The following is a 15,037-nucleotide window of genomic DNA, read 5'->3' on the forward strand; positions in this document are numbered from 1 at the left end:
TTTAATCTCAGGATGAAAGAGTTGAAAAAAAAAGAAATGGTGGGTTGTCTGAGACCACAAATACGGACATCAGCAGATTTTTGTGCCAGGCCGTAACTTTTTAAAAGGAGACCTTGTGTCTGCACCAGGTCCTTGTGAAACAGAACCAATAACCTCAGGTGTAGGTAGGGAGGGTCACGTTACTAAACGAAAACCGCTGCCGCTACGGGGAGGGTGCGGGAAATGCTGAAAACGAGGGAAAGTTGCAGACCCTGGTCGCTTTCAGCGTCTTTCCACAGATGTTCCAACCCAACTACCTCTATTAATCTTCCAGGAGAAGGGCTGTGGTTTTGGCTTGCTGGGGGAAAACTGTGTTGAAGGTCCCAACGATTCAAACCCTCCCTTACTCCCACCAATGCAACCATCCAGGTGTTACCTGCTGTTCATGGCAGCCTTTGGCAGGAACCATTGTTCTGGGAGTCAGCCCTCTGAGCCTCAAGGTTACCCACAGCCTCTGGTTTAATTACAGCTCCCGGTGCCTCAGAGGACCGGCAGGAAGCACGACCGTGATGATGTCATCTCCTGAGTGTCCATCTCCACGTCCACGTCGCAACAACTCTCCGCCGCTGGAAGTTGGTCCTTTGTTGAGGGACGGCGGTGGAAGGTTAATTGCTTTTGTCGCGTGGAGATTCGGTGACATTTCACTGTGGCTATGGTCCCTGGTGTTCATGATGGGGAGGGGCGGGGGGAGGACTTATGTTGTTTCCATGTTCTCTGGCAAGGGCACGCCAAGGAATAGAAGGGCACTTTGGTTCTGTGCTCTGAGAGTTGTTTGCCTGACATTCGGAGAGATATGTTTTGAACCTTTTGTTGAATTATCCGGCTACATCCCAGCCTATGTGAGCTGACTTTTCTAGCATCTTGCTCTGAAAGTGTTGTTGATAAGATGGTGCTGTGTTGTGCTGTAGTTCTTTTTTGAAAGGACGATGGGAGCATCAATGTGAGCATTGGCTGTAAAATATGTAGCTGATTGATTTTCCTTTTATGTTGTTGAGTTTTTGTGTTTCGTTGGTAATTTGAATCGACTTTAAAAATGGTATCCACCATTTCTACGAGAAAAGTCAGAAATCACGATCCCTAACATATACCGCGTTTGCTTCTTTTACTCAAAGGGCTTCAAGGATCCCCGTTCCACCCCATCCAAGCGCCGAGACACCAGAACAGCCAATCCCTCTCCATCTGGGCCGCCATCGTCTGTGACAGGCTCCCGTCGTCATGGGGATGAAGAACGCCCTGCTGGGCCTGGTGGGCGTGGCCCTCCTCCTCCACCTCTCCTCGGCCGGCCTGGTCAAGAAGGTGCTCCGCCACCGCCGGGAGGCCCTGGCTCCCCAGTCCCAGGAGAACTTCACGCTGCCCCACCCGGACCAGCCCGTGGTCTTCAACCACGTGTACAACATCAACGTCCCGGCCGCCTCCCTCTGCTCCGTGGACCTGGACCCCCCCACCGGCGGCGGCAGCTCCGAGGGCAAGCACAAGAGGGCGCCGTCCGACGTCCAGAGCACCGAGCAGCTGGAGCAGACGATGGACGGCGACAACCAGATCGTGTTCACGCACCGCATCAACATCCCCAAGCAGGCCTGCGGCTGCAACAACAACCTGCCCGACATCAAGGACATCCTGAACCGGCTGGAGATGCTGGAGTCAGAGCTGTCCGGCCTGAGGGAGCAGTGCAGCAGCGGGACGGCCTGCTGCGGAGCGCCAGTCACGGGTAGGAACATCACCCCCTAGAGGAGGCTCCGTGGTGGGTCGTTAGGGCCCTAGAGGAGGCTCCATGATGGGTAGTAAGGGCCCTAGAGGAGGCTCCGTGGTGGGTAGTTAGGGCCCTAGAGGAGGCTCCATGATGGGTAGTAAGGGCCCTAGAGGAGGCTCCGTGGTGGGTAGTAAGGGCCCTAGAGGAGGCTCCATGGTGGGTAGTAAGGGCCCTAGAGGAGGCTCCGTGATGGGTAGTAAGGGCCCTAGAGGAGGCTCCATGGTGGGTAGTAAGGGCCCTAGAGGAGGCTCCATGGTGGGTAGTAAGGGCCCTAGAGGAGGCTCCATGGTGGGTAGTAAGGGCCCTAGAGGAGGCTCCGTGATGGGTAGTTAGGGCCCTAGAGGAGGCTCGGTGGTGGGTAGTTCGGGCCCTAAAGGAGGCTCCATGATGGGTAGTTAAGGCCCTAGAGGAGGCTCGGTGGTGGGTAGTTAGGGCCCTAGAGGAGGCTCCATGGTGGGTAGCAAGGGCCATAAAGGAGGTGAGCCTTATGATGGTCATAAGCTTGAGGTAATGATTTCTGGCTAAGATGCGGTCTGTATTGAGTTTGCATGTTCTCTCTATGTTTGGGTGGGTTTCTGCCAGATCTTTTTTAAAGACAAGCAGGCTTGGCTTGTTGAAGGCCTAAATATTGCTTGTAGTGGTGGATGATGAGGTTGTATGACCCTGTAGTAGACTGTCCTAGTCCAACTTTATCCTAGTTGTTCCAACTTCATTCTGCAATATGCCCCAGTACCCCTGTGATCCAGCCCAGTAGGAGTAGCAGGTTGATGAATGTTTGTATCCTTGAGGTGTCCGGGACAAACACTAACCTCTCTGTCTGCCCTCAGGCGAGGTGGCCACCAAGCCCTACTGCAACGGCCGAGGGAACTGGAGCAGCGAGACCTGCGGCTGCGTGTGCGAGGCGGGCTGGAAGGGACCCAACTGCACCGACCCCGAGTGCCCCAACGACTGCCAGGACCAGGGCCGCTGTCTGGACGGCAAGTGCGTGTGCTTCGAGGGCTTCGACGGGGACGACTGCAGCCTGGAGGTGTGCCTGCTGGACTGCGGCGACTACGGCCAGTGCATGTTGGGCTCCTGCCAGTGCGCGGAGGGCTTCATCGGGGAGGACTGCTCCCAGACCAACTGCCTGAACAACTGCCTGGGCCGCGGCCGCTGCGTGGAGGACGAGTGCGTGTGCGACGAGCCCTGGACCGGGTACGACTGCTCCGAGCTCATCTGCCCCAACGACTGCTACGACCGCGGCCGCTGCGACAATGGCACCTGCTACTGCGACGAGGGCTTCAGCGGGGAAGACTGCGGCGACCTCACCTGTCCCAGCAACTGCAACAACCGCGGCGCGTGCGTGAACGGCCAGTGCCAGTGTCACGTCGGCTACGTCGGCGAGGACTGCTCCAAGCTCACGTGCCCCGACAACTGCAACGCGCGAGGGCACTGCTTCAACGGCAAGTGCATCTGCGACCCGGGCTTCGAGGGCGAGGCCTGCGACATCCTCTCCTGCCCGGACAACTGCAACCACAGGGGCAAGTGCGTGGACGGGCAGTGCGTGTGCGACGCGGGGTACCAGGGCGATGACTGCGGAGACCTGTCCTGCCCCAACAACTGCCTGGACCGTGGCCGCTGCGTCAACGGCCAGTGCGTGTGCGACCACGGCTTCGCGGGCGACGACTGCAGCGTCAAGACCTGCCCCAAGGACTGCATGGGCCGCGGGGAGTGCGTGGACGGCAAATGCGTGTGCCTGGAGGGCTTCACAGGCCCCGACTGCGGAGAGCTCACCTGCCCCAACAACTGCCTAGACCGCGGGCGGTGTGTCAACGGTCAGTGCGTGTGCAAAGAGGGCTTTGTGGGCGAGGACTGCAGTGAGAAGACGTGCCCCAACAACTGTATGGAGAGAGGCTACTGCGTGGACGGGAACTGCGTCTGCTTCGAGGGCTTCACGGGGGCGGACTGCTCGCTGCTCACGTGCGCGGGGAACTGCCAGGACCAGGGCCAATGCATGAACGGAGTGTGCGTGTGCGACGAGGGATTCGTCGGTGACGACTGCTCCGAAGGTGAGATACACGATGGAAGGGATTCAGATGGAGTCGATAGAGCAGGAGCTGACGGCCGGGCGTGCATCATTGGTACTGAATAACCAACTAACAAGCTTCGCTCATAAGATAAGAAGATACAATCAGGAAGGGATTGATTTACTATCATTCCTTGTTTGCTAGATTTATTTACGCATCAAAGCATGCATCAATAAATATTCCCCATGAGTAAGACGATATTCTCAGATAGATGTTCTAAAGTGCAGCTTGTCATCATGTTTTGGAAACAGCATCGTCTGTAGAAATATATTCATGGTGCAACTGATTCCAAACAACATGATACAATTTCCAACATAAGAAGTGAGGTTGAAAATCCGAAAGAAAAAAAACATGAAATACTACTGTGTACTAAACGGAAGATTGATCTTCCTATTCGTTATGTCTACTGACAATTCTACCTGGGGAGACTGTAGAACATTGCTTACCTTCCTCTGAGTGAGCGATACTTAGAACGACGGTAAACCACATATGCTCTGTGATTTACCACGGGGCCTTGTGCTCAGGGTGAACTAATGATTTGTTCTAAAATGTGTTCTGCAACATTATGGGGGAAAGTAGGGGAAAAGCCTCTGTTTGCAGACGGATACCCACCTTGGCCCAGAGAGTAGCATCTGGTTGGCCTCGTTATTCCCCAGATCAAAGAGGGTCTCGTTGCACTGGAACATGTTAATAGTGGTCTTAAGTTTTAAAGACCTCTGTGGTCATTCCCATAGTGGGCTGCTCACACTTACGTTGAGGAGTAGTGTTTCATTGTGGCATGTAGTCTCTGTACTGGGCTCTCTTAAGGGAAGGTTCTGTAGGCGTCTGCTGGTAAAAACATCAAACTCAATCTCAAAAGTTTCTCAACCCTTTGGAATATTTTCTTTTTTTTTAGTTACAAGTACAAATTATTCATTTGACTGATTTTCAAGATGCCAAAAGAAACTTTACCATGCAATGTAAAAAAAAAAAAGACAAACTTAGAAGTCCCTCTCACCCTTCGGGTGAATTGCGATGCTAACCTCCCCATCTCCTCATGCTCCCCCCCCCAGTCTCACCCCCCAAGGACCTGACGGTGGTGCCGGTGAACCCCGAGACGGTGGACCTGTCCTGGGTCAACGAGATGGTGGTGACGGAGTACCTGGTCACCTACACGCCCACCGCCATGGGGGGTCTAGAGATGGAACTGCGCGTCCCCGGGGACCAGAAGATGGCCACCATCAAGGAGCTGGAGCCCGGCGTAGAGTACCTGATCAGCGTCTACGCCATCCTGAAGAACAAGAAGAGCGTCCCCGTCAGCGCCCGCGTGTCCACACGTAGGTCCACCGCCTCCTCAGGCTGAATATCATGCTGATAGGTGTTCCTCCATACCTCCTAGGTCCTCCTCCTCTGCCTTATGAAGGCTGAAGGTCATGTTGTTATCCGTACCTCCATACCTCCTAGGTCCACCTCCTCTGCCTTATGAAGGCTGAATGTCATGCTGATATGTGTTCCTCCGTACCAAACCCACTGGTTAATTTCACATTCATAGTGTGCGATGTCAAAGACAGAATATCAAATGGTTATTCGGTGCCTTCCCATTTTCCCGACAAGACTAGGGCCAGCTATCTAGCGGAAAAGAAGCATCGAGAGAACAACTGTTCAACACTTGGATTGCTTATAGTTTACAACTAGTAGAGAATGCATGCTGCAACATTCGCCGAATGTATGAAATGTGTTGGATGCAGAACCTGCATCCAAGATCAACGATGTCTGGTCACCGGTGTACTCTGGAGAACACGTTGCGTCAGGACAAAGCTCACGTGAACCCCTGACCTCCTCAGATCTGCCCGAGCCCGAGGGCCTGAAGTTCAAGTCGGTGCGGGAGACCTCGGTGCAGGTGCAGTGGGACCCCCTGGACATCCCCTTCGACGGCTGGAACCTCATCTTCAGGAACACCGTGAGTCCGTGGCCTCTAACTCCACCGCCGCGCCGTTACGTCATTAGCATGGATCCCGTGTAGCACAGAAGCCAGTGGAAACTCAAAAAGCCCACCGCAGCCTGTCATTATCTGTGTTTGCCTTTGGAAACCCTATATGTCCCGCCGAGCGTGCAGCTCCGATTTGAAACTCAATAATTGCCTAATGCGTGTGCATGTGAACCGAAGTAGCTGTCGTGTGGAAAACAGCTTAGCCGTACCCCGGGCGCAGTCAGCAGTCAGCAGTTGCACGTATCAAAGCTTTCTGGGCCGACAGCTCTAACTGCCCGACCGGTAATTGCCGTGTTTGTTGAAGGTTTTGTTTTCTTTCTGAAATGCGTCTACAAAATATTATTTTATGTTTAAAGTGCCGAGACGCCGAGAGAACCACGGTCTGTCAGGCATAACGAGAGAGTCTGGGTGTCTTTCGACAGGGGAGGGGGGGCCCTTGAGGGGACCCCTAGACCTCTCCCTGCAGCCCTGCAGCAGAAGGCGCTGTGTGATGTGGCGTGACACCTGCTGGTGCTTGTACCGAGGGTGGGAGATGCTTTGAGTCGTGTGTGTCGGCAGAACAACACACAACGACTCAAAGCATCTCCCACCCTCGGTACAGACATCAGCAGAAGGCGATGCGTGAGGTGATGAGCTCCTGGGTTTCTGATGTCTGTACCGACGCTTGAAGGTGGTTTGAGCTTTTGAGTTGTGTGTGGTTCTGCTGGCAGAAAGAGGAGAACGGCGAGATCCTGAACAGCCTGGGCCAGCCTGAGACCACCTTCGAGCAGTCGGGCCTGGGGCCGGGCCAGGAGTACGAGGTCAAGCTGGAGGTGGTGAAGAACAAGAACCGTGGGCCGCCCGCCTCCAAGAACGTGGTCACCCGTGAGTCTACCCCCCGGATTTAATAATGCCTTAGACGCTGCTTTAGGGTCGCCTCATCTCATTCACTTCTGACAGGGGGAACTATTGCTAAAACGTACATGCACATGCGACTAAGCATTGCTTTGATCGTTGTTCTCAACATAAAAGGAATCTACACTCACACTAAGACCAACGTATTCACACACAAACACACACACACACACACACACACACACACACACACACACACACACACAAACACACACACACACACACACACACACACACACACACACACACACACACACACACTTTTCCAATTGCTTTTCAATGGGGGGTTTTAAAACAAGTATGCAGACATGTTGAAATGTGCAGGTAATGAGTGATAATGATTGATTGATTGATTTCTACAAACTACTTTGATTGTAATGCAACCACACAAAGATGCAAAAATAGGATTAAAGATAACAATAACTTATCTAACAGCCTGAATATGAAACCATATTATTGTATTTCAGTGATCTGTGTAGATGCTGTCGTAGAGACAGCAAATTAGCACACCAACCAGCCAAACACACACTGTGTGAGTTCATCCAAATCAACAATGTTTATTACATACAAAGCACTGCATCAAGCTGCTGTTATCTGACACGAGGATCATTAATGGGATTTGCCTTAAATGACCAATCCATGGAATGCAATTGAAAGGTTCATAATTCAATAAGCATTAGAAAGAAGACCGCTTTCACCCTGCTTTTCAGGCAGGACTCCGTTTATGCACAATTACTAAAAAACCGCAGACCTTGTCGTTTCCACTACTAATCCCTGCGTAGTTTACGAGGGGGGGGGGGAATAATCCTTAAAGCTCTCTCTTTAGGCGCTCAGGCAGGAGACAGGGTTTCCCGAAATACAGGTTCTTGAAGGGCTAAATCACAGCCGCCGACTCTCCCCGCTAAACGAGAAACAAGGTTGTCAACTTGAAACCCCGGGCTGCGTTCCACATTCATCGATGGCTTATCCCCGCCGCAAGTCTATTAAAACCCCAGCTGCCAAGCCTGAATGATCTGCTCATTAAGTTTCACGGCAGAGATGTGATTTAGCGGCGAGAAGCAGAGAGGCCGTATAGATTTCACTCTCTTATTGTGGGGATTTGTGGAGAATTCAGTCTCCGTCTGTCCGTCAGTGTGAAGCCCTAATGGTTTGTAACGGAGGAACGTAGGATTTTAGGATCGATCAGGGGTGACGTTTATACACCTCACCTGGCGGGGGCCACAGCCTGTGGGCTCCAAGGGCCCCGGAGAGACCTGTTAACGCGGCGCTCGGAACCACAGGCCGAGCGCAAGGGCTGCTTATTCGGAAAAAGGATTTCAGTGGAATAATAAATTCTCTGGTTTGTATTCAAATCGTTAGTGTCGCTCTGGACCTCGGGGAGTTAAGGCAAATGAAAATAAAGCCATTTCAATATGTGGAGAAACATTTGTGCTATTCAGCACCCCCTCCTCCTCCTCCTCCTCCAATCACCTCGCGGCATTGATTCCAGCGCGGTCCTTGGCGATCGGTTGTGCAGGAGTGGTCTGCCGTTTGCCAGAACAAGCAGTCGTGTGCGTGGAAATGTCATTAAGCCGTCGTAAAGCCTTATCACCGTCCCCACGGGGGGGGCCGCTCATGAACGGTCCTATTTATACGTTGAAGTAAGCACGCTGCCCGGATCAGGGCCGATATGAACTGTTGAGAACGTCTGACACATGAGCAGCTTGAGTCGCACACAAAGGCAGAGACGCAGACGCACGTATGCAAACACACACAGACTCACGTATGCACATGCATCAAAGCATTTCTTTGTTTGTTCGCAACACAATAAATCCACACTCACACTATGGCCTACGTATTCACACACATACACCCACACACACACACACACACACACACACACACACACACACACACACACACACACACACACACAGACGCATACACACACAGACAAAAACAAACACACACATACACATACTTATACACACACAGACACAAACACATACACACAGCCATAGAGCGTAACGTCAGTGGCGGCTGGATTATAAGGTTGTTTTCTCAGGGTCTCTCCGCCTCTCTAAATATCTGCCATTACAGCTCGGTGCGTCACAAGGAGCTCCCACTGAGCGACTAATGGTGTGAAGTAGGACCAGCCCTCCGCCACCTCTCCCCCGTCACTCCTCCATCGTTCCTCCAGTTACTAGCTCACCCTTTCCCTCCCCCTCAACCCTTCCCCTTCCCCACCTATCCTCCGTCTCCGTCACCACATTCTCCCCTCTCCACCTCCCCTGTGTTCTCCACCTCCCCTGTCTTCTCCACCTCTTTCTCCACCCCCCTTCCCCGCCTCCTCTTCTCTCCCCCTCTCCCTCCCTTCCTCACCACCCTGTCCCTCTCCATGCCTACCACCTCCACCCCGTCTCCCTCCCCATGTGGGCCTCGCCATCAGCCAGCGAGTCCCAGTCCCCTGGAAGGGGCCCCCACTCCCAGGAGGACAGTGTCTGCGTGCTAGAACGCGGCCTCCCCCTCCCTCTGGGACAGAGCTGAACCCACGACGCTGTGTCCGCTTTATCAGCCCCGCTGCAGAGAGCGGAGACTCCACTCACGGTGTTGTTGTTGTTGTGGTTGTGAGACGAATCGGTTTCCACCGCCCGGGGAGTCGCCTACCCTTCACGGTCCTGGTGGTTGGAATTGGGAAAGAGTTCTGCTTACCTGTGTGAGCAGCTCGTTCTCCAACCTCAACCGCAGAATAGGTGGTATAGAATAAGTCACTTCCTGTAGGGCTGGAGCCCCCAAAATGATATTCTTAGATGTCGTTGAGGCCCTGTTTCATATCAAAGAGGTCTCCAGCTCACTCCCAAGTGTCCTAGAACCTCCCATCCAGTAAGGCTCGAGAATCCAAAATGATAACTTAAGCAGCCCATAATGCTCTGGTTTATATTAAAGAGACCGGACAGCTCTATCTGACTCCCAAATCATTGTGGGCCCCCGTGTATGGTGTTATTGCGTCTTATTATTTTTTTATTATTTTTTCTTAATATTTTTTTTCCATTTTATTTTGTCTTCTCTCTGTATGTATCTGTATTAACTTTAACACCCTCCAGGGATCGACGCCCCCGGCCTGGTGAGCGTGCGCGACGTGACGGACACCACGGCCCTGGTGACGTGGTTCGAGCCCGTGGCCCAGGTGGACGGCGTGCGCGTGTCCTACGGGCCCAGCGCCGACCCCGCCGACCGGCAGGTGGTGGAGCTGGCGTCCTCCGAGACCCAGCACCACCTGGGGGGGCTGCGCCCCGACACGCGGTACCAGGTGGCGCTCGCCGCCAAGAAGGGAGACGTGCTGAGCGTGCCCGTCTACGAGACCTTCCTCACAGGTGAGACCCTGATGATGGTGGTGATGATGATGATGATGGTGGTGGAGGTGGTGGAGGTGAAGGAGGGGGTGAATAGAACTTAGCACTTTATTCACCCAAGAGGGTGAGATGCAGGATATGGTGATGATGGTGCCACCATAGGCAGATGTTTTAAATCATATTCTTTGCACATTTTGATAGGACTTCATAGGACTATTATGAGATCATTTTACATTTCACGGTACAAAAATGAAACCGATTGACCCTGAAGAGTCGTTGTAATTCACTTTAGAGACGGGTAACTTTACAGTACGTCCTGCATCAGCCACAGTCTGTGACTCGGGTGTGATGGACTGAAAATGTGGTTGGTGACCACGGTGATTGGATCTCACAGTGACTGAACTCACTCTGACTGACTGAACTATACTGCCGTCATCTGCTAGTTCCCGTGGAAAAGCGGTCATAAAACAGCCCTCCACACACCTGCCGCCTTGCTCTGGTATGCTGAAGGTTTATTTTCTGCTCGGGAGCCTTTCTCCTCCTTTAATTACAGAGGGTTACAGTCACACAGTGTCTTCCACTTCCCTGGGGTTTAGACGGGAGCTGCCTGATCCCAGCGCGACTGTGGATGTAATTAAGTAAATAAAAATGACTGGGTTCCCGAGCCTCGCTCTGTGGCAGGGCGACAGGTGTCCTCCGCTCCCCTGTTCTTTGTAACGTCTTCAGGAGACGATGGGAGGAGGAGGAGGAGGAGGAGGAGGAGGAGGAAGAGGAGGAGGAGGAGGAGGAGGAGGCCTCAGTGGTTAACTGTCTATTCTTACACTGTGTGCTTTCAGACCTGCACAACACTCTTCTCTGCGTTTACGTTTATATTTAGGGCGTTTAGCAGACGCTTTTATCCAAAGCGACTTAATTATTACATTTCTCAGAAGAAAGAGAAACAACCTAATATCTCTATCGTTACACTAAGGATGCTCAAAGAACCATGTGCCAAGCACTAACAATCACTAGGTTAACCCCTTCCCCGTAGACAACAAAGAACGCTGGGGTAAGATACTCTGGGCGTCTTGGTGGCTCAGCCTGCTAGTGGGCTCACCAGGTGGGCAATCCCCCCCAGGGAGAGACCCAGGCTTCATTACGATCCGCGGTCCAATGCTACACGTTGTTCCTTCTCGATCTTAAACCCACTTCCCTGTCTGGCTTCTCGGGCCCGGTCTATGAGGCGTGAAAAGCCCATTAAAAAAATGTACGTGAAAAATAGACCTGTCGCAACGTCAGCGTTTTCTCAACTGTGTTGAGGAGAAGCGATTCCTCTCTTAACGTCAACAGAGAGGCGTCGCTGTGGGGGTAGATGAGGGTGAAGGGAGAGCTATGGGCTGGTGATTCTCTAAGGGTGGTCTGTGACACCGCAGGGGGGGTCCGGACCACACACTCTTTATGGGTTACTGTTTGTTTATGAAGGACGACCCCGTGCTGATCTGCATGTGTCTGTGTACGTGTGTGTGTGTATGTTTGTGTATGTGTGTGTGTGTGTGTGTGTGTGTGTGTGTGGGGGGGGGGGGGTGGGGGTAGCTGTGAGAACGTGTCCCATGGCTCCACCCCTGTCCAAGTAAAAGAAGCAAATAGGCTTCAATGCTCAACGGCGAATGCTCTTCAACCGTCGCCGCTCACCTGGGAATGACGACCCTTTTACCATTTGATTGTTTTCTGCCATCGTTCAATTGAACCATAGACATTCGATTGTCTTGATTGATTGACAATTCTGAATGTACTATTCCGTTTGCCAACTTCGCGCGGGCCTCATCGCGATGCAGAGCGACCATGTATGGTGTTCCTGCTGTCTCTGATTCCTCTGTGCCCCCGAGACATGGACCCAGAGAGACCATGCCTGGTGTCTCTGGACCCCTCTGTGTGTGACCCCCTAGACTGGTGTCTCTGACCCCCCTCTGTGCCCCCCTAGACCTGGACCCAGAGAGACCATGCCTGGTGTCTCTGGACCCCTCTGTGTGTGACCCCCTAGACTGGTGTCTCTGACCCCCTCTGTGCCCCCCTAGACCTGGACCCAGAGAGACCATGCCTGGTGTCTCTGGACCCCTCTGTGTGTGACCCCCTAGACTGGTGTCTCTGACCCCCTCTGTGCCCCCCTAGACCTGGACCCAGAGAGACCATGCCTGGTGTCTCTGGACCCCTCTGTGTGTGACCCCCTAGACTGGTGTCTCTGACCCCCTCTGTGCCCCCCTAGACATGGACCCAGAGAGACCATGCCTGGTGTCTCTGGACCCCTCTGTGTGTGACCCCCTAGACTGGTGTCTCTGACCCCCTCTGTGCCCCCCTAGACCTGGACGCGCCCAGGGACCTGCAGACCCTGGAGGTGACGGACGAGAGCCTCACGTTGGAGTGGAGGAACAGCGCCGCCCCAGTGGACAACTACCGCATCAAGTACGGCACACTGTCAGGGGGCGAGCACGGAGAGCTGCTGTTCCCCCCCGGCGCCGGAGCCAACACCCGGGCCAAGATCACAGGTAACACACGCACGCACGCACACACACGCTCACACACGCACACACACGCTCACACACGCACGCACACACACACACACTATCAGATACACACTCACTCACTCACTCACTCACTCACTCACTCACTCACTCACTCACTCACTCACTCACTCACTCACACTATCACACACACACACACACACACACAAACACACACACACACACACGCACGCACGCACACACACACACACACTCACACACGCACACACACACACACACACTATCAGATACACACTCACTCAAACACTCACTCACTCACATTATCACACACACACACACACACACACGCACACACACACACATACATGCACCCACGCATGCATATACACACTATCAGACACACACACACTCACTCACACACGCACACACACACACACACACACACACACACACACACACACAATCACACACACACACACACACACGCACACGCACATACACACACACACACACACACACACACACACACACACACACACACACACACACACACACACACACACACACACACACACACACACACACACACACACACAGATAAAAACACACATGCACCTTCACACTTTGGCCAGAATAACAGGTAATACACACAGACAAAGTTAATTTTCTTGCTGCCCCACAAAAGCATAAAAATAGTTTCACTAATGATACACGTTTTCCACCGATATCTGGGTCATGTGGGAGAACCAGGTTGTACTTCCTCGCTCTCCTTATGAGTCCAGTTCAGTGAGTTTTAACAGCCTCGATCTCTGGATAGAGAGCCAGCCTTGTGTGAAGCCAATTCATCCACGACAAGACTCCGAACATCCCAACAACAAAAAGAGACACGCTGCCTTTGTGAAAACCTCCTTCTTTGTCCCTGGATGGGCCGTCCCAACATGGAAATAAAGAACTACGTCATCCACAACCGCCTCCCCCACCACCTCCCCCTCCCTCCCTCCCTCCCTCCCTCCCTTCATCCACCGCCACCCCCACCACCTCATCCTCCCCCTCCCTCCCTCCCTCCCTTCATCCACCGCCACCCCCACCACCTCATCCTCCCCCTCCCTCCCTTCATCCACCGCCACCTACCAACTCCCCCACCCCCTCCCTCCACCTCCTCCCCCCTTCCTCACTACATCCACCCCCTCCCTCCACCTCCTCCCCCCTTCCTCACTACATCCACCCCCTCCCTCCACCTCCTCCCCCCTTCCCCTCTACATCCACCCCCCCCCAGCAGGCCTCTTACATAGTTATTATCTGTAATTGCCTTCACGCTTCTGGCTTTTATTGATAATAGGCTCCCTGGGTGTTTTGGGTGTAATTTCATGCTACAGGACTCGGCACATTGACCTCCAGGGGATGCGATGAAGGAATTAGGAGGCGATCGGACCGCGAGAACCCCCCCAACCGCCCCCGAAACCCCCGGGCCCGGCCCGTATCATACAGGGGTCGTCGTTTAGAGTCAGACTGGAGGGTCCTTCAGATCCATCAATGCGAATACACGTCCCGCGGAACCCCATTAGCTCCTCGCGGCCGGCCGGCCCCACAAAGGGAAGAGGGGAGCGCTCTGTTGAGGTGTCTGGTTCTCACGTCAGAGAGGGGAGGGCTGCAGGGACCCTCGCCTGGGAACAACACAGAGTTTAAACTCTTGTTATGTTGAACTGCGGACTGAATGACGGCAATCGAGCGCTTTTCACGATGCTCAAAGTCCTTTTAGAAAGAGAAACAACAACCATAGGAGGGTAAAATTAGGATCACATTCACATTTTACATTCAGGGCATTTAGCAGCCGCTTTTATCCAAAGTGTCAGAAGAAAGAGAATCAATCTATCGCTGTCTGTACAGTAAAGATGTTCAAAGAAGTGCCAAGCACTAACAATCACTTGGTTAACCCATTCCCCGTACACAACAAAGGTAGCTAGGATAAGATGCTACAAAAGTACGATGACCAACAACTGATGCTGATGAAGCATAACAAAAACATTTTAAAAAGCATACAAATGAAGTGATTCGTATTCTTTTTAAATGTTTTCATTATACTTGACTTTATTTTTAAAGTCAAAGGATTTTGGCAGCCATTGCCAAAAGGTTTGGGTGCTGTTCTGAACAGAGAGGTAGCAGAGAGGTTCTGGGTGCAGGGGGCTTTGCGGCCAGGAGTTCAGTTCAAGACATTTCCCCCAAACTAAGCCCAGGCTGTGCTCGTCCCTCCAGGCCTGAGACCGGGCACCGAGTACGGCATGGGGGTCACCGCCGTGAAGGAGGAGCGCGAGAGCCTGCCCACCACCACCAACGCCGTCACAGGTGAGTCCTCCCAAGCTCCCCTTGGTGATGGGCGGCATGGAGCTCAGGAGGGAGAGCGGGTCGGCTGGTAACCGGGAGGTTGCTAGTTCGATCCCCGGCTCCTCCTAGCTGAGGGTCGAGGTGTCTCCCTGAGCGAGGCACCTCAC

At 53.2% G+C, this 15,037-nt stretch overlaps 1 protein-coding gene across 3 annotated transcripts in view; it reads left to right on the forward strand.

Annotated features, from left to right (window-relative positions):
- The first annotated feature begins 1,139 nt into the window (after positions 1-1,139).
- The window catches only part of LOC132467122 (tenascin-like), a 36,328-nt gene continuing 22,430 nt past the window's right edge, over positions 1,140-15,037 (forward strand). For 2 of the 3 annotated variants that reach the window (XM_060064217.1, XM_060064218.1), the window contains exons 1-8: positions 1,140-1,747; positions 2,617-3,837; positions 4,908-5,171; positions 5,679-5,794; positions 6,535-6,688; positions 9,802-10,071; positions 12,387-12,572; positions 14,802-14,891. In XM_060064217.1, coding sequence (XP_059920200.1) covers positions 1,255-1,747; positions 2,617-3,837; positions 4,908-5,171; positions 5,679-5,794; positions 6,535-6,688; positions 9,802-10,071; positions 12,387-12,572; positions 14,802-14,891 — 2,794 coding nt within the window. In that variant the 5' untranslated portion in view covers positions 1,140-1,254. The remainder of the gene's footprint in view (positions 1,748-2,616; positions 3,838-4,907; positions 5,172-5,678; positions 5,795-6,534; positions 6,689-9,801; positions 10,072-12,386; positions 12,573-14,801; positions 14,892-15,037) is intronic. The other variant, XM_060064219.1, reaches the window with a different exon arrangement.

The sequence above is a fragment of the Gadus macrocephalus genome, chromosome 11 (assembly GCF_031168955.1).
Source record: "Gadus macrocephalus chromosome 11, ASM3116895v1".
In the NCBI taxonomy this organism is placed as follows: domain Eukaryota; kingdom Metazoa; phylum Chordata; class Actinopteri; order Gadiformes; family Gadidae; genus Gadus; species Gadus macrocephalus.